The 18,794-nt window shown below is 43.7% G+C and overlaps 1 protein-coding gene and 1 long non-coding RNA gene across 5 annotated transcripts in view; one reads left to right on the top strand and one right to left on the bottom strand.

The window, feature by feature from the left end:
* The window catches only part of Calx (sodium/calcium exchanger 3), a 122,145-nt gene that overhangs the window by 14,586 nt on the left and 88,765 nt on the right, over positions 1-18,794 (bottom strand). For all 3 annotated transcript variants that reach the window (XR_011174803.1, XR_011174802.1, XM_069125613.1), the window contains exon 6: positions 7,236-7,394. Coding sequence is in view for 1 of the 3 variants with exons in the window: in XM_069125613.1 (XP_068981714.1) it covers positions 7,236-7,394 (159 nt within the window). In the remaining 2 variants the exon portion in view is untranslated. The remainder of the gene's footprint in view (positions 1-7,235; positions 7,395-18,794) is intronic.
* The window catches only part of LOC138186127 (uncharacterized), a 62,357-nt gene that overhangs the window by 25,655 nt on the left and 17,908 nt on the right, over positions 1-18,794 (top strand). The window lies entirely within an intron of this gene.

Raw genomic sequence — 18,794 nt, 5'->3', positions numbered from 1 at the left:
TCATCAATATAATTACGACAGTTGTATTTGGCGTCGGTATTCATGAAATTTCAAACTGCTTATAAAATATACATGAAATATTTTCGCGATCCAGCGTACATGAAATATCGATATAGCGAGCGTGTAACTCGATCAATCGTTTCATAATACGCGTGACACGGATGTTCCGTAAAAAGTTACGATCACTGAGTCGTCAAGTCGACGACTCACAGAATGGTAGATAGAGGTTTATAGAGGAATGTACGCTGTGTGTGTGTCTGCCGGAGGTTAGGAAATAATCGTATTTCCGGTCCCCGGAAGTCTTTCGTGGCAGCAGAAATTTCGAGCAACTTCGCGCGTAACTCTTCGACCCTCCGCTTTCGGTAAACGTCGTTAAACCATCGACGAACACCGAGAAAAATTTCTCGTAAATTTCGTTCCCAGCTTTCTCAACGATCTAATAAATACCCGTGTGCTCCTGCTAGTTTCCGGCAACGTAACTTGCACAATGGTTTCGAGCAAAGTCGTTCGAGTTAGCTTACTTATCGAGAGTTATGCAGAGCGTACACGTTCCAAAAAGCGGATATCCGGAGCAAGCAACGGCGTTTAATCGGAAATATGTTTCGCCATATGCGTTGCCGCTACTTTCGTCAGTTCTTGTTATTGGCCGTTGCACGGGTCCTATCGCGACGAGAACAACACCGTGTACACGGATGCGCGAACCAGCTGACGTGAATGGCCGAAGGCGTACTTACGTATTTGTGTGTATATATGTATGCGTTCGGATTAAAACCTGTGCAGTTTGTGCACCGGCTCATTTCAGCTACTCTTTAACCGACTATGTACATATATAGCAGGGGCTTTTCGCCTGGAAACTTTGACGCATTGGATATCGCGTATTTGGTTGGTTCCCGATGCTGAATACACGTTGCTAAGTTTGTGAAAGATAGAAACGGAAAGAATTAGCGACGATCGTAAGTTTGGTTTCGAGGTGAATCTGTGAAGTGGTAAACTGAGGTTTTTCAGACTCTAGCAATTTCTACTTTCATGGGAATTTCGAAAATACCTGATTTTCTATCCTTCGAATCGTTCCTTTCCCTGAACATTAAATGTGGGTTAATTGGGAAAGTTAAATTCAGAAAGATCGATCGTTAGGAGTAGATAAGCGTATACGTGTTTCGGTTATACGTATAGGGTGAAAGCAAAAGGGGTCCGGTTGTTTCTTCTTTAATTAAAACACCTTGCTAGGCGTACCTTCGAGAACTTTAACGGCAGCAGCACGATTATCTCGGCCATCGCCGACTCGATTATCGCGCTAATTTGCATATATTTCGCGACTTTTAGGATCGCCGTCTATTTCTATTTTTTAATTGAAAAATTCTCCGGAGAATCGCATCCTCTTCCACTCGTTCAATTTATGCGCGGAGGAAAATTGAGAAAATATATGATCGTACATGGTGTGTAGATACCGTTATAATTTCTATGATTTTCTCGGTATTTGTAAGATGCGTTTCCAGCCATCGGGAAATTCGGAATTGTACCGTTTTCGAATCATTTGCCACGGGATCGTGCACGATAGCGATTTTTCCCTGTAAGGCAGTCGTGGATAGGAAATTAACGGGACGTTATGGCGACGACGTGTCCCTCCATTCGACGAATCTCCTATTCGCGCAGATTGCGTGCTGCCCATTCGAATCAATTACACGGCCATTCGAACATTTCTAGGAATGTCCACGATTCGATATCGAGAAAATTTGTATAATTCACGGCTCGAGGATTATTTGGGTAACTATCGGCTTCCCAAGCGACGCGTCCCGTACTTTTACGAGCTCCGGGGAAACTTCCTTGCTTGGTAAAATCTCATCAATATTTATGCCCTGGTTACATGCCTCGTCCGAGCCAAGCTTCCCCGCATCCTCGCCACAATCTTCGTAGATCGGAATTCTTCCTTATTGTCCTTTCCTCTGGAGAAAGATATCGGAGCTTCTGCTCGTGCAACATCCTAGCAATGGTGTTACGTCGCTGAAACGACGTCCATCGATAAGTTTCCAACACCGTTATGACCAAACTGGCGTTCGTTGCTTGGAACGCCGAGCTTTCCCCTCGCTTTCGTGAATTAGGATCCGAAGGAATGTTATTCGAAGATGCTGTAAGGAAACTTTCGAGGATCGATGTTGGTTCTAGTGGAGACTTCAAATCGTACTTGATGTATCTTGTTTCTTTTCATACTTGAGTCGCCTATTGTTACATCCGTCCATTGTATCGCTTATTCTAGGACGCATCTCTGTGAAGAATTGACGAGAAGAATACGTATCTACCGGTTTCTACGTTTTAACGCTACAACTACCAGGTCAAGAGATAAACAACTCGGTGTCGTGAGAAAAATTTTGTACGTTAAAAGTACTGCATTCTTGGAGATTCGAACGATATCCCTGTTTCGTAAAATATGCTAACACAAGGTTTCTGCTTCTCTTACGCTCTGTACTTCTTTGTACGCTTTCCATATGATTTCCCTCGTACGAGCTTTGTCATCTCGTATTACGTTGTCCCAAAAGTTTCTTTCGTTTCGCGAGGAAATAACGCGCTACATTTTTCCTTTTATATTACGTTCTGTTATTTATATTTTGTTCTATTACTACAAAATGGATCATACATAATTCACTGAAATACTATTAAGAAAAGTGTCTTTCTTTCGCAAACGTGTTTTTTTACAACAGTGCACCTTCGTACAAACGTGAAACCAAGTCTGTGAAATGTCGCGGTGTTTATCTCAACAGAACAAAACGAATCGTAAGTAATTCGATAAAATAATATAAAACAAAACTCGTTGTACGTTCATTATTTCCTCATAAAACGAAAGAAGCTTTTCAGACAACCTAATATAAAACGAAAAATGTCGCGCATCTATTGTTTCCTTATAAAACGAAAGAAAGTTTTCGGACAAGCTAATATTTAGTTTAAGAGCATCTACGTTTTAAATTGAATCGTAAAGAAGGACAAAAACTATTACAGAATGACCATAGATCAGGAGTAGAAGCTACATAGCAATTGCACGGGAAGATCGGACAGAACAGTACGCGTTGTCTATCGATCGGCTCCTCGAACGCACTCCAAAGAACGTCGCCTTAAAAATCTCGCAGATTGGACCGTCGAAGACGTAAAAATACGCGCTTAATTTGCCAATGAACGGGATAGCCAGGCTATAGAGACGTCTTGGTAATTCGGCTGGCAAGGATGTCTGATAATGGAAATGCGAGAAGCTTGTTCCTTTCCCTTGTTCGGTGGAGGACGTGCAGCCAGGACCGACGATTGATCGAAGCTAGCGGATCGTTACGTTCGTTTCCGCGTTGGTGCTGCATAAAATTCGATAGCCTCGATTGGTTTGCTTTGCTTCGATTCAGCAGCTAGTGATGGTAGTAGGCGATCAAGGGCGACTATAAATTCGAAGCTAAATAGAAGTTGTCGAAATGCAACGGTCGAATTATGGATATTAGGAGTCTTTAATAAACGTTATTACATTCAGCATTGGCAAATTATTCTCCAACGAATGAAATATGTATAGTTAAGCTGGAATCCTCGATTTAACGAAATCGTTGTTATTACGTGATGCAATTACAACGAATATTTACGCACACTGCCTGTGCACACTGCGTTTGTCCATTCCGGTATTCCCCGGAATGTAACATCGAAGCGAAGCTTGTTACACGACGTAATATAGTCGTTGAATCTTTTCTTCCTGACGAAATGTCTTCCTGAAGACATGGCATCGTTCGGGGAACGAACAATTTTCACACGATAACGTGAAAAGGTTCATCCAATCTATCGGGCGAGAGGCATCGGGGACAGCGAGGGAGTGGCGCGACCTCGAGGTACGAGCATTGTTCGAGCTCACAAAGGCTAGATGCGATAAATTATCAGCGAGCACGGGTCTGCCGCATATCACCTCATATAGTAACCCCGTAAAATCCAGTCTGAATACGGGACAGGCCAGCAAAGGCGGAGCCGCGCAGGCTGTCACGATTGATAAATTCCCGTTACCAGTAATAATCATTTACGGATTTGCGATCTGCAATCTGCGTTAATCACGTTCTTTCGCCTCCGATCGACTAATTGAATCTTTCTGAAAAATTTATTTTCATTACTGCAGAAGAGAAGCGAAAGGATACATAGTTATGGCCTGCGATGATAAACGATGCTCCACGTAGGGCCAGTGATATTTTGCGCCGGATTCCGTATTTTTCGCGGTTTAGAGCTCTGTAAACTATGGTTAATCGTAGCAGTAGCGCACGTAGCATCAACGAACAGGCGAATGGAGATTAAAAGAAATAACGAAGCTCGGTGGTCTAGGGGCGAATTTCACGGGTTCATCGACGAGAATAAACGTCTCCGGTGTCGACCTCGGTATGTTTTCCACGTTAAGGTCGGCTACCCCACGGAAATGAATAAAATTGTGCTGGTAACGCATTGTCGCGTGAAAACCATGGCCAGCGGCGTGCAAACGCGTTTATCACTGGTCTGTGTGCGTTGGGGTATGCATGTCAACAAGCATTCATCCCTGTTACACGCGTATGATTATCGGAATAAATCAGTCCTCTGTGCTTTTATTCAGCTACAGTGCGCGTCCATTTGCATTTCCGTGGTCCACCGTTGGCTCGGTCGTCGCAATTATGCTCGTCTCCTGTTCGTAACGTCGCGTACAGTTTCGTTGCTTTTCGTTGAACGACGCGAAAAAAGGGGCTTACGGTAGGAGATGCGACACACGTTCGCGAGGAAAGTAAATTTAGGCCAGAGTTCTCTTCAGAGGTACGATGGCGGTTTAAACACGTTTAGCTTCTCGGCGAGATATACAATTTTCCGACGATGCTTTAAAAATATCGCGAGCCATTCATATCGGAAAATACGAGCGTCGTTGTGATTTTCAGATGTTGCGCGATTAGAGGCGAACAGGGCGTTAGATTCAATGGCCGAACGCGAGGATTCCAGCTTAACGCCTTTTATCATCGGACAATACGAACGGACAACACGACATATTATAATCTGCGCACGTTATTTTCTTTTATCAATTTGGAACGGGCTATTGTTAGCGATAATCGCTTGGGACAATTGTCATTAGCATACGAGGCAACGATATATCACGCGACGCGGTTTATTTTATCCGAGCTTCGCGTTCATTTCAAAGCTCGCGATATTCATCGATCTCTGTTCTCTTATCGGTCGCATACGATGGTGTTGGAGCGATGTTCGTGCATTCACGACGAGGAAAATTTACGGTTGCGTCAAGACGATGTGCTTGACACACGTCTGCGTTCAGACGCGTTGTACACGCGGCTTCGGCGCGCTTGTTAAAAAGCATCTCCTCTCTTGCGAAAGAAATTTCCGGACGGGCTTTCCCACGAACAAACGAGCCTTGAAAAGGCAAAAAATTTCGAAAGAAACGGCAGTCGTTTGAAAAGCGGTGAAAGAGACCTGCTTATCGCGGCTTTTCTCCGTTACGGGCACAATAAGCTGATACTTGATTTTATTCAAAAGGGGCCGCGCAGCACTGAAAAAGGCTGTCTTGACCGCGCCGTTACAAATTTCGCAGGGCTTCTCTTCCACCGCGCTGCCGACGAATAAACGCGTTCAAGCGAACCCGCCTCTCAATGGCCTCCTTCCTTTGAATAGCGGAAATTCATTCGGATAAACGGCCCACGAAATTAACCTTACCATCTTTAATTAAAAAATTCACGAGCCATTTACTTTTCTTGTTTCGATTCTTCAGCCTCGTTTTTCTTATTTCCACGTTGATAATCTCGTTCTGTCTATCTCGACGCGAACAAGCCTCCTTTTTCTCTTATCTCGATTTCAAGCCTTGCCTTTGTTTTATCCACGTCACGACGTTCCTAACTATTTCTCCTCTGTAGTTTCTGTATGTTACACAATAACGTCGTATATTCGAGGTACGTCGTTCGAGAACGAACTTCGTTGCCAATTATCGTCGAACCTAGAACAAGAGATTCACCGACGGTTGTTTAAACGTATTATTTTATCGTACGACGTTTCGACAGTTGCGAGATTACGCCATTTAAATTTCAAAGAGATTCCATTGTATTCGTAGACTAATGGCTGGAACTCGTGAAAATTGTATCGAACACAGGCCGTTTCTCTTTTCTCCTTTAGTTTCCAGATCTCGAAAGTCTGCTCGAGTAGCGTAGCCGAACAATTCTCTTCGTGACTTTCTTCCACCAGGAGTCGACCATCGTTCCACTGGAATCGCGAAAGGAGACCGTAGGGAGACCGTATTTCGTCCACGCCAGACGAAATGTCCCACAAAGTGACACCATCTCTTGCAAGATTTATCGCGAGGTTCGAATGGATCCAGCCGACGTTGTTCCCCGGCTTTCATCTCGACATCGGTCCGTCCAGAATTCCGGACAAAAAGCAGCCGGACAAAGAGGGCTCTGAGCTCCAGTAAAGTACTTCCTCCAATCCATAGTGATAAATGTGTCGTGCAAATCGCCTGTTTCAAGGCGTTGCCATTAATTTACCCCACGTGGGCGAGCCGGGTCGTTTGTATCCACGCCTAAGCTTTTTATCGTTCTTCCCTAGGCTTTCTTAAGGGACTTTAAAAATTTCTGAAATGTTTATCGAAGTCTCTACCGCGTTCTACGATCAGTTTTTCAGCCGCGCGTTTAAAAGAGTTTGCCCGTGGAAAATAGAGATTCCCTTTCAGGACATTCAACAGTGAAATTTCCTCTCGGAGTATAAACGACTGTTCGTAAAGTTACCTGAGTAGGTAAAATTATCTCGAAACAAGATTAGAGAAAAACTTCATCAACGAATCGAGCAATTCTTCGTGCAGAGGTTAAGAGGAAGTGAAAAGCTTTCTTTGTTCCCTCCAACATCGCACATTTCCAAAGTTATTCCGCATAACGCTTGTAAATTCTACCCTTCGAGATCTTTTTCACCGAGTTACCAAGGACGAAGGATCGTTAGCGGCAGAGGTAATCTCTTAATTGTCCTCGTGTTTCTGTATTCAGCATCGGGGGTGTCCTTGAAGTGGCGCATACTTTTCACGCGTAAAACAGCCAGCCCGCAATTACCGCTAATTGCGTCCCATTCTCTCTCTCTTTTTCTTGCTCGTCATTGAAAAAGAACTTATAGCTAGTCAGGAGTTCGTCACGTAGAAAATTCGTTGAAAATTGTCGTGGACTGTGAGCGTGATATCCTTGCTCCGTGGTGTTTTTCCACGGAAATGGCGGTCGCGCTCGACTTACCGGGAATGCTGGTACCAAGAGCGACGAAAACCACCGCGGTAACCGAGTCCTTGATTCCCAGGGTGCAGCCAAAGTAGGATGCGACGTCTCCGATTACCGCCGTCACCACACCGATTCCGAATATGCTGATGACAAAGCACAGGTAACCACCGGCGATATCTGAAAACCGATACAGTCTAGTTTCAGTAAATTGCATACCTGCTGCACGTGGAAACCTATCGAATTGCCAGGACAATTATTTCCGCGAGGATTACAAACGCGTGCCGCGTACGTCGGAAAGATTCTAACGAGGTAAGAAATTTCGTACTGTTCGAAGAGAACGACATTTCGTTATTATTTGATACGCTAGAACTTCGTTTATGTATACGAATTTGTTAGTTAAGTTGGTTAACAGTTAATTGGTATTCATATGGAAGCGATTCTACATGCAAGAATAAGTCGGGAAAGGAGAGCAACGATTTTTCCGTTCAAGGTTTCATTTTCAAGAAAAATTGCTTCTTCTTATTCTTGTTATCTTATCTCCGGAATATCGATTATTACCTTCCTTCATTCGGCATTTAAATCGAATGATTTCATGAATAATTCACGAAGAATTATTTTATTAAACAGCAAGCAGGAATCTTGACGTTTTTCATGTTTAATAATACAGACGCGAGTAGAAACACAAGTTGCGTAACTCGAAACTTCCAGTTAATACACGGATAGTTGATGGCTTTTCAAACTTTCCTATTTCGAAAAATATTATCCTTTCCTATACGACTTATCTTTGCACGTAGAATCATCGCTTGATTGGTACCATGACTTCGAAGACAGTCTGTACGTATAATAGGAGTTCGTTAATTCTCCGAATTATCTGTAATTTGCGTTCAGATAAATAGATTTCGATTAATTTCGTGGCTAAGATCTGGAAATATGGTAAATCAGTTTTATCTAAAGATTTCTGATAATTTACATAATCGAACATTGAGTCACTCTCGCGTCAAAAACGAAGAAAATATGGTTTGCCTTACGTTTATAGAAAGAGTTAATAGCCTCTAATGCTGAAAAAGAAGTAAAAATCTGAAGCAGCAAATAATTAAAGAAACGTATAAATAGAGAAATAAATATGAATGTTACGTACTGGTAGTTAACGCGCTGACGGCGCTAGTATCGCGACACCTTAAACGTAAAATATACGTGAAAAATTCTCCCAAGCTGAAATTACTCCGGTTATTTGTATTCGCCTGTTGGAACAATCTTTGTTGCGCGGAATATACATCATAGTTTCGTAATTAAGTCAGATTAGCCGAGAAAGACGTCGCACGTTCTTGTTACTGATATTAACGAGGGAGAAGCAACGGAGTCGTTTGAATTAAATAACGCGCCGATGTTTGTTTGCGCGAAGCGTTGGCACACAGGCACGATTAAAGCGTTAATTAAGCTCGTCGGACGGTGGTGTGTATTTTTCTCTTCGGAGTCCTTTCCATTTTGATTAAACGTTCGCATCACAAGGCGCATAAGCCGGTCACACGATTAATTTCTTTTCGCGATTCATCTTCCTTCCTAACGTCTCAGCTCTATGACATCCAAGATTCGTATTACATATTCGTCGTTTAATATTGAATTAGACATAAAATTAGATGGTTCGAGGGAATCGACGTTCGAAACAAGATTCGCAAACACGTGCAATACACGTCGTGTTTACTGGAAAATGGTAGCAAGCGATCTTCGACACGATGCGACACCGATGTGTCTTAACTTTGATCAGCGTACTGGAAACCGTGGCTGTGTTTGCTAATCAGCATAAGCTCTTCAAGTTCATGCTAAGTAAACGCGAGGGGATTAAGGATACCCAGTTATCTCAACGCCTGAGAATGATGTTCAGCCACTCGTATCTTGTCTGGAGAATAGATCGCTCGATGCTTAATTGGTGAAGTTTCGCAACGATGCTTCTCCGTATTATTTGTCTCCGTATTAGCTCTGTTATATATTTTTCGATCCCAGTGGCGACGTTTTTATTAATTTTTCACAACAGATCTGGCATTCTTCATCTGGCCGTGAAACCAGTTTATCCTGCATCGAGCGAGGAATTTGGAACACGAGGTCGGATCGAGCTTCAATCATGTGGTCGAAGAGTTTCGCGAAGTTTCACGTACGGCTAGCCGCACTTTCATCGAGGCGATGGATCACTTGGATTTCCATTTGCTCGTCGTGGCGAATTATTTGTTCCCGACATTCCTGCCGGGGAATTGTAGCCTTGACGGTTCGCCGATCGATATAGATGAATTCCGCGAGGCAAATGGAATCGTCGTGTTACCAGCGCAATTTCCATTCCACACGTTCGTTTGTATTCGCGTACCCGTTCTTTCGCCTCCGTGTTCTGTTTCCTTTTTCCTGTCAAGGGGATTAATTCGTCGAACGACAACGCGGGGTTGTTTACGTTCGATTAATGTGTACCGGCTTTTTTTCCACGTGCTTTCTCAACAGCCCGAGTCGTCTCTCGATTCTCATTGCCAGCGTCAAAGGAATTCCTCGAATTCGCTAGCTCCGGCTCTGTTTTTCCGAACGATGAAGTTGCGATAAAGGAAATTAGAACAGTTGGTTAATGAGGTGCTCGAGAGAGTCCCTTTGAATTAAACAAAGCCGACGAACAGAGCTACAAGGAAACTGTAGAACAGCAAGAGATGAGAATCTCTGGCGTTTCGGTAAATTCCAAACTGTCCCGACGACAAGCGGAGGCTTAACTCTTGAACTTTAATAGAAGCGAGTTGCACGGCCGACAGTACGCGCTAACGTTGCACCAGATGCACACTCGTAGACGCGCAAGTTTCCCGAGTCCCATTAGACCGAACAATGAGCTTTTTGTGTAAGCTTGTCATCGATGTCAAACGTCCTGATCGTTAGAGAGTGGTTTATCGTGGCGAGGATCGCTTACCAGGCGACGCGGGATTAGGATTGAGATCGAGCGACTCGTGTAACCGTCAGGATTACGACAGCAATCCTTCCGCTGTAAATGCGTCTCGGCATGTCGAAGACGTCTCGACCTTAATCCTTCTCATAGCGGAACCTTGGTCTCCTTGGTTCACCGAAATCGTACGATTCCAGCTAGTTTCGCTTGTAACACGGGAGCAGAGCAAATTTCGCGTTATCATCATCGAACGACGATCATCAAACCTGACCGTTTACTTTATTGTTTACTTGAAAAGTTAAAGAGTCGCAGATAATCGGGGGGATTTTACTAAAAAGCTTTCCAGAATTCCGCAATCTTTCGGTTGAATCTGCAAAAACCCTGTAGGATTTGGAAATTTTGCTAGAAAGGTAAGGGCGTTTTTAGATCGAAAGGAGCTTTCTCTGAGATCCGCAAGATCTTTATAGAACCGGAATATTTCACAAGAATCTACAGACGATTCGGTAGAGTTTGACAATTTTACTAGAGCTGTTCTACGTCGGACGGCCATTTTATGGGAATTCGTGAAATCCTTTCTAAAACTAGGACTCTTTTTTATTAGGATTAGGTAAACAGAATTCTACTGGAATTGGAAATCTCACTGGGAGGATAATTCTAGATCGCAAAAACTTTTCATTGCAGTTGGAATTTTTCGCTGGAATCTACAGAGATTCTTTAGGGTCCGCAAATTTTACTAGAGATATGAGATCGCAAGATTGGAATCTATAGAAATTCCATAGAGAGCAGAAATTTAACTAGAACGTGTAAGAATATTCTACATCATGGAAATTCTGGTTACAGCCCGTGAAAATTCCCCAGACAATGGAAAACAAGGGGAATTATGGTACAAGTTAATACGCGTTCGAGAAGATCGAGGATCGCGTTCACGCGTTTGATTACTTTTGGGAGATCGTTGAACGGAGCAGTCCGAGACGGATGGAATTGCCGGAGATCCGTGGAATTTTATTTCGCTCGACGAAAGTCTGGCTTCTCTCATCGTCTACGTTTCTAAAGTTCGTAAACAGGGTCGGTTAACCGCCACTGTTCTGGAATTTGTATCTGACGTCTGATCCTCTCGTAGATCCTCGAAATCTACCGACCCACGAAGGAACTTTCCTGCAGGATTTCCAAAGTTCGTAACGACTGTAGTTCGCTCAACCACGTGCGAATGCCTGCAGTACCGAAACTGTTCGAACAGGCCACGTACTCAACGAAGCAATTAATTTTCTTTTTCTTTTTTTTTTTTTGAGCAATAGCCATAGACGACGGTGATCGATTCCGTCGACGCGAGTTACGTGCTTTTATCTCAGCATCGAGCAGCATTTAATCTACCGACCCGGGTTCTACTTTAGTCAGAAACTTGTCTAATCGCAAAATTAATAATTAAATAACAGCGAAACGATTTTCATTCTTGCGAGTATACACGTAATCGTTGATAGAAATGAAACGTCGTATTAAGAAATAGAAGAGCCATAAGTAAAGAAATTATTACGTCCAAGAGGTGGAAGAATCGATCGACGTATTAACTCGTCTTCCGGTTAATAGGTTGACTGGCAACAAATTGCTCGATATCGATAACAAAACTCGAACGATTTTGAGAACACACTGAAACGACCACGCTATTTTATTCGCCCATACCCGAATATGGTTAACACTTCGATGGCTCTCACGCGTCACCGTTTTCCCAATAGACCCGCTTCCTACCATTATTGGCTTGTACTTCCACCCTTACAACCCTCTTTCTGTCACGCTTCTGAAAACTACCTGAGGAAATAATGGTACTACGGATATGATGATAGATGAGAGCACATGTCGCATCATGTGGCCAGATTGGTTCCTTGAATTCAATTTCAAAATGTTTCTGTTGAGACACTCTTATCGTCGGACCAAAGTCACGAAGGTAAAATCCTGCTGGAAGAAATTTCCAGTAGTCAGTTTCCATCATGATCGGTACACGGAGCGGTTTCAGCAACGTGGTTTGCCAATAAATCAAGCCGCAGGTTGACCATCGACGCAGCCAATACTCGAGGAGACCAAGGATCGATATAGCCACGAGTCGACCTGAGAACCGTGTAAATGAGATCAACTAACACGCGTGGTGGATCATCGATAACATAAATCATCTTACCGCGTTCAGGACTTTTGCCGATCGATCGACTGGATGGACGCTGATTCCATCGTGGCAACATCGATCGTCTCTCGATTTAAAATTCATGGCACGTGGTTGTTGTTTGCGGTCGCTTGACGTTAATATCCATTTAATATCCTCCGCGACAGAAACGACAATATTGTAGCAAGCTAACTGCACGTAATGACGTACAAATATATTTTACGAGTTAACATGGTCGAATATTGAATCTACGATGTGTCTATCAAAATTAGCGTCCAACTTTATAAATTGAGCCTTAATAAACCGAGACAGATTCATAGACGAACACGTAAACTTATTACATTACTTAACAAGTATTTTACATCCGATTAACCATACTTTGATAATAAATAGCGATTCTCAAAATAAAAAGGCCACGATACGCGACAAACGGTTCTATCGATCGAAATGATTCGTTTCGATTTCATAGAAGTACTCGTCGTAGAGATAGAAACTTATCATAAACGTGAAAGAAGTTCGATGGATTATCTCGTTCGTATTGCAATAATCACTTCTCACGCTGTAATAAAACTTACGGTAACTGGATTTAGCTTAATTGCCAATAAACCTACCTTCGTGCCAGATAATCGATCGTGAAACGTGGTTTCGAAAGGTGAAACGTGCATCATCGTAGGTGTTAATTCGGCGGGGCCATTTCATCGGCCGGTTCACGCCCATCTTCCGATTAAAATTATTCGTCGGCGAGGACTCAGCCGACCTTGTACAACGTACATCGACGGCCAATTTACCTAACTCTCTGTTGCGTGTAGGCGACGAGCGACTCACCCCTTTGGTCATCCCATGAATTACACCATATTATCCGTAGTAAATTCACCGAAGCGCAATGCGGCTCCTGCGTTCCCGCAGTTCCGCTTTGTGACGCCAGAGCCGCAATTTACCCGCCGTGTTAACGCAACGCCAACGATCGAAACGCGATAGTCGATCTTTTCTCGCGATCGATCGGAAATTGAACAGCTAGCGCGGATTTTTCTCTGCGGCTGTATTGGATGTGGAGATTGACGTTCGAGATTATCGGGAGTTTCGCTCGACGGATGCCGCTTTGCAATGTATTTGCACGAGAATCTGGCTTTAAAATAAACCGGTCTCTTTCATTTTGCGTATGTGGGAAGACTATATATGGGAAAGATACGATAAGATACGTGTTACGTCCGGTGACTCTTTACGTTCGAGACGGCCACCAGATGTGCACATAGAATTAGGCGGATCGCAATAATCCTAAGGAACTGCCATAAAACGAGGCTTTTTGATTTACCGTTAAGGGCGTCAAGTGGCATAAAACATCTTCGTGTCAAGAGGTTCCTTATGGTTATTGCTCCATTAGGTAAAAATAGGGGAAACGTGGCTTTTCCCATGTTTCCCAACATTCCACCCGCGAGCGATCAGTGATGGGTCGATCACTACCGAACAAGAGTTTTCCTTTGCAACAGCATCGTGATCGAACTTCACTGGATCTATGACTACAGAACAGTCAACATCTCTTTATCGGGTTTTCACCCTTCGATCATTCACCTACTTAACTTATACCTTACGCACCAGCGTAACTATCTTCTTCACAAGGTTGTTGGAAATATATACTATCTTTGAACTGTTGATCAAGCATTATACTATACTAATTAAATCACCTCTATTATCCTAATCGAAATAGGGGATCGATCTGTTCGTGGCGTCGATTGTCTAGTCGTAACGGGAATTTACGACTCCCGTTGATGCGCTTCCTCGCGATCGTGTCTCTCCACGACTGGTCGAGTAAACAATACGCATTTTTCATTTTTTACAGACGAGTAGCTTGAAACCTGGGCATTTGGTTGATTAATCGCACGTTATCCAGATTGTCCTTTTATTTGATTCTTCAACCAAACGTGCGTTTCCCTGTTCTTTTCGTAACTTTAAACATGTTACTCATCGTTGTGAAATATTCCCAAAAATGTTATCGCTAAAAAGTTTTCAAGCAACAAATTTTCGTTATCACGAAAACACAACAGATTCGATGAAAGTCTCGCGTATACTTGACGAAAACTCGGACCTCTTATTTCTGTTCCATCCAATTTATCCATCCAGTTATGGCTTTTCCCACCTCATTTGAAAATTTCGTAGTAGAAAGGAAATTAGACGCGTTCACCGGTTGAAGACGAAACCACTTGGATTTTTCTTCTTGTGGGTATGTCGAACTTGGAACGATTCGTGGGACGTGTTTATGGTTCGCTCGGTTTGTAGAATCACTGGTATGCTTAGCAGCTGCACTCTCGTTAGTTTTGTTCGCCGAACGAACGTGACCCGATTACATCGTATAGATTATACTCAGCACACGTGGCACAAATCCCAATGCACCATGGAAACACGATCCAACCGTGATACTGGTCCAGCTCTCTGCATTTCGACTGAACTATTCCTCGTTTCTTTATTCCTCGTTCTTCTCTTTCTTCCATTACCCTTCACGTTCGACCGTTCCATTCTTCCGACTGTTGGAGGCCGGCCGGAACTTGACGAAATGGAAGCTCAAATTGGTTGAAAGATTTCTTCGCGCTTTGTGTCAAGGTTGCTCGTAGACTCTGGACTTAAATTAGAAGCCAGCAACGAAAGAATTTCGATCGTCTCGTTCTCCGGAAAATTCTTCGTCGTATTCGGACTGTTCGACACCAGCTGTAAACGAGTATCTCGACGAAACGAAGAGACACGATGAATCCATAGTCGAAGGATTTTTCAGTGGTGTCTTGAAGATTTGGTAGATGCTGAGTTTGGACCAGAGGCTGGAAGGCAGGGTATTTCGACGCGAAGTTTCTCACGGTTTGGTAAAATTGTTTCGCAGATTTGATCCGGGCTGTATGTTTCCCCACGGCGCGGCAAACAGCGACGAAGTGTCTGGCAAACACGCGGCGAACACGATTTGCTCAAGTCGGCAAATATGAGTCGTTAGGTTTAATGAGATCGACTCCGCAGTTCGAGGTTGAAAGGCGCGCGCGTTACGTGGGTCTATCGCCTCGTAGAACAACGCGCAGAATCACGTTCATCGAAACGAATGTGCTCGTTGTCTCGGTAAATAATAAATCGTTGCGCTATCTTAAGGAAAAACAATGGCTACCGGCTTTCATATAGTTGGAGAATTTTTTCTCCCTCGCGATATCATAGCAGATGGCAACTTCGATCCAGCGGATGAGATTGAACTTGCATGTTCCACGAAGTTTCTTGCGAACGACTTGCGAAACTCTCTTTCGCCATAAATCTCTGGCACGGGAATTATTATTCGAAAAAGATCGCGCGTCACGCGTGTCGTAATAAATCTTGGACAAAATTCGCAAAGAATCACGAGGGAGGCGCGTTCATCGGAATTTCAAGAAAAAGAGGAAGAGAACTCGTCGTGCACATGGCTCGTGACTCTGAAAACGTTCATCCAGCATAGTGTAAAATATCGAAACCGACGAAAAAAGTTTGAATAGGAGACGTAGAGCTTTGAAACGAAGGTTTAATTAAGCGGAATAAAGGTCGGAGAAACGAGTGGTTCGCAGATTCGACGCGTCAGCAATATTTTATCGAAGCGTATCGCGCGTTGTATGACACGCGTGCGATTTTTGACTTTATTCCCATTCCTCGAGGGAGAAAGCCTCGTGTTTGTATCATGCACCGAAGCATTCAACGCGACGTTGATTTATAGGCGAAACTCGCCGCTCACTGTGGTTCACTGTTAGCTAAAGAACGGGAATAAACAAAGTGAAGCGCCGCGCCGGCAGCTTGATACAGTACTTTCGAGAGCTTTTGCCAATTCAGCAGGCTTTTGCGTCGTTGTCCGATTGTGCCCGGCAAAATAAAGCGCATTCTTTTTTCCACCTTGCGGTCTTTCCGCTCCGCCTTCTTCTCTTTTCCCTTGGACGTTCGTTCTTTAGCCGGGCTTCTCGCCGTTCCTTTTTCATCCCCCTTTTCCAGACCCTCGGACGCGCCAGGTTGCTCCGGAGACAATGTATTATTCACCTTCGCATACAACCTTCTTGGCCGTGTACCGCGACAGCCCTTTTCTCTTCGTTAATCCGGAGATCGATCCGTCGCGGACCTCCCCCCAAGAATTCCAGCGGAAAATCTTTTCGCGCCATTCGAATCCCTTTCAGCCTTTAAGCGACCAATTTCGAACACAATCCGACTGTAACGTCGAAGACGAGAGCAGGGGATTCTTTTCAATTTCCTCGTCCGCTCGAATATTCCTCCCTGGCGTATATATCCATTTTCCATTTCCACTGCGAAGCAAATAACGAAAATTCGAGATACAGCTTCCACGGTGGATCGTGGTTATTCCAGAAGTTCATTCTGGCAATCAGTTATGTAGAAGCGCGGAAAGTACCGCCATTCGCGTAGTTCCGCAACTTCCGGATTCCAGTTTCGGAAGGCTGGTTCTCGGTTAAATCGCGAGAATAGAACAAAGAAACGGACTGTGCGCCATCCTGTTCCACTTAATACGGTTTTTACAGCGTGCCAGTAGTATAGGAACGTGTCGTGTCAGACACTACGACGAGCCCTTCTCTCACACACGATACGTATTCTTGGAGCGCTGGTCGCGCTTATCCAAGCATTTTCGATGCAGAACGTCGCGAGACCGTGAAAGTTTCGCGGGGAAGCCGGGCGCGAAAAGAAATTTCGGTGAAACTTCCGAGGGAACTTGCGAAGATAGAAGTTAATGGCTTAACGAGAGCCAGGGCGTTAGACGTCACTCGAAAACGGATAAAGTTGCTCGATAGGAAAGTACAAGGGTGTCGCAGCGAGATAGCGAGCAACCTCATTTTCCACTTTCCGGATATTTGCATCTAAAAGTCGCTGAAACGATGAAATCACAGATTCTGCGACTGACTCGATTTCGCCACGGAACGAGACGAGCTCGTCGACTTTCTCTCTATTTTATTATCCTTTAATGCGCTCTATCTACAGTACTGCGTGCGAACGAACGATTTTTATAAAATTCTCGAAGGCTGCGTATTACCAAAATTGTTTCTCTGTTTGAATTTGCAGCGTATTCTTTCACACCATCGCTGCCTTTAAAGCTTTGACAATATTGTTATAATATAACGATATCAAAGATATCAGGAATTTTGGTTGTTTCGGTATCGAATATCGGAGTTATCCTCTTTTTCGAATAGAAATGTCGTCGTCGTGTACGTTTGTTCGCGTCACGCTGTGGCGGTATCGTGACGAATTTCCGCGATGAACAATATCAGGAGCATGATATCCATGTAAGCTTGATAATAGTTATTGTGACGCAAGTAGTGGACGCAATGGTAATAACGTTGGCGGAATAGTAGGGTGTGTCAGTATGTTGGTCACTGCTTGGAATTCGATGTCCTGTATGGAATACAGACAGAGGTGTTCGCGTGAATTGTACAGAGTCTCGAACGATGCGACGCGACGTAAACGCCGGGCTAATTGCATGGTACACAATAGAACTCCTCTCTCTCTCTCTCTCTAACTCTCTCTTCGTTTGATTTTCACTTCCTCCCACGTTGTGCTGCATTCTGTGCAGAATCTGATAGGAAGTCGGTCATCCCGGACATCGAGCCTTTAAATAATATCCTCCACGGGGCAATCAATCATTTATCGCGCTAACGAAGCAAACAGCGATGTTCGTGTTTTTCGTGTCAGACTGCAATTTTGGAAAAACCAATTGATCGAAGTTGATCGAGCGTCGAGTGGGAGACGAGAGAGGATCGTTGCAAGTGGAGAAGCCGAAGAGTTTTTAATCTTCTACCTACTTGTAGGATTAGCTAAGGACCCTCTGTGAGATTAATAAGAAAATCTCCGGCAAAAAGTCGTTCGTTTACTTTGCAAATCAGACGAGTAGCGTGTTCTAGCCACTTGAGAAGATTAAGCGTTTAATCGAAATGTAGCTAATCTTTGGTTTTTTTCGAAAAGAAAAAACAGCATTTTTCGTTCATGTCTCTATAATCGTCCAAATTTTCTTTTTTCTTTTTTAACACCTTGTGAAAAAATTTACCACGGTCATCGCGATATTCGTTTCTACGTTTGTACATGATAAAAATCGTAGCATTCGTTCTGGCTGCCTTATCACGTCGTACCTTCGCGCGTTTATTCTGCTATCGCGACATCCTGGGGAGAAAGGGATCGCATACGTTGCGGGCAACGTTTCTAGGGTGCTCCTGGCCTATTTCTCCTTCGCTACTACAGGCTATGCTATCCGATCCTTTCAGCCACTCGTTGAAAGATTCACGATAAAACGTGTGACTGACGTACCGACCTATCTGATGCGTTATTCGTCTCGTGTTTTCAACGCGGGATACATTTCAGATAACGTTGTTGCCTACCTTGGTGGATTTTCTAACCAGCGAAAAAGAATAGGAAAGAAAAGGGGATGAAAAGAGGAAGAAAAACTGGAAAGTCAAGTGAATCTGGTTTAATTTACAGTCGAAGCTGGAACGTTTTAAAGAGACCGAAATTACGTAGAAAAGTCATCGTTTCAGCCGACGATGAA

Source organism: Bombus flavifrons, chromosome 13 (genome assembly GCF_040668555.2).
Source record: "Bombus flavifrons isolate JBK064 chromosome 13, iyBomFlav1_principal, whole genome shotgun sequence".
Taxonomy (NCBI): domain Eukaryota; kingdom Metazoa; phylum Arthropoda; class Insecta; order Hymenoptera; family Apidae; genus Bombus; species Bombus flavifrons.
This window is presented reverse-complemented; position numbering and strand designations above follow the sequence as displayed.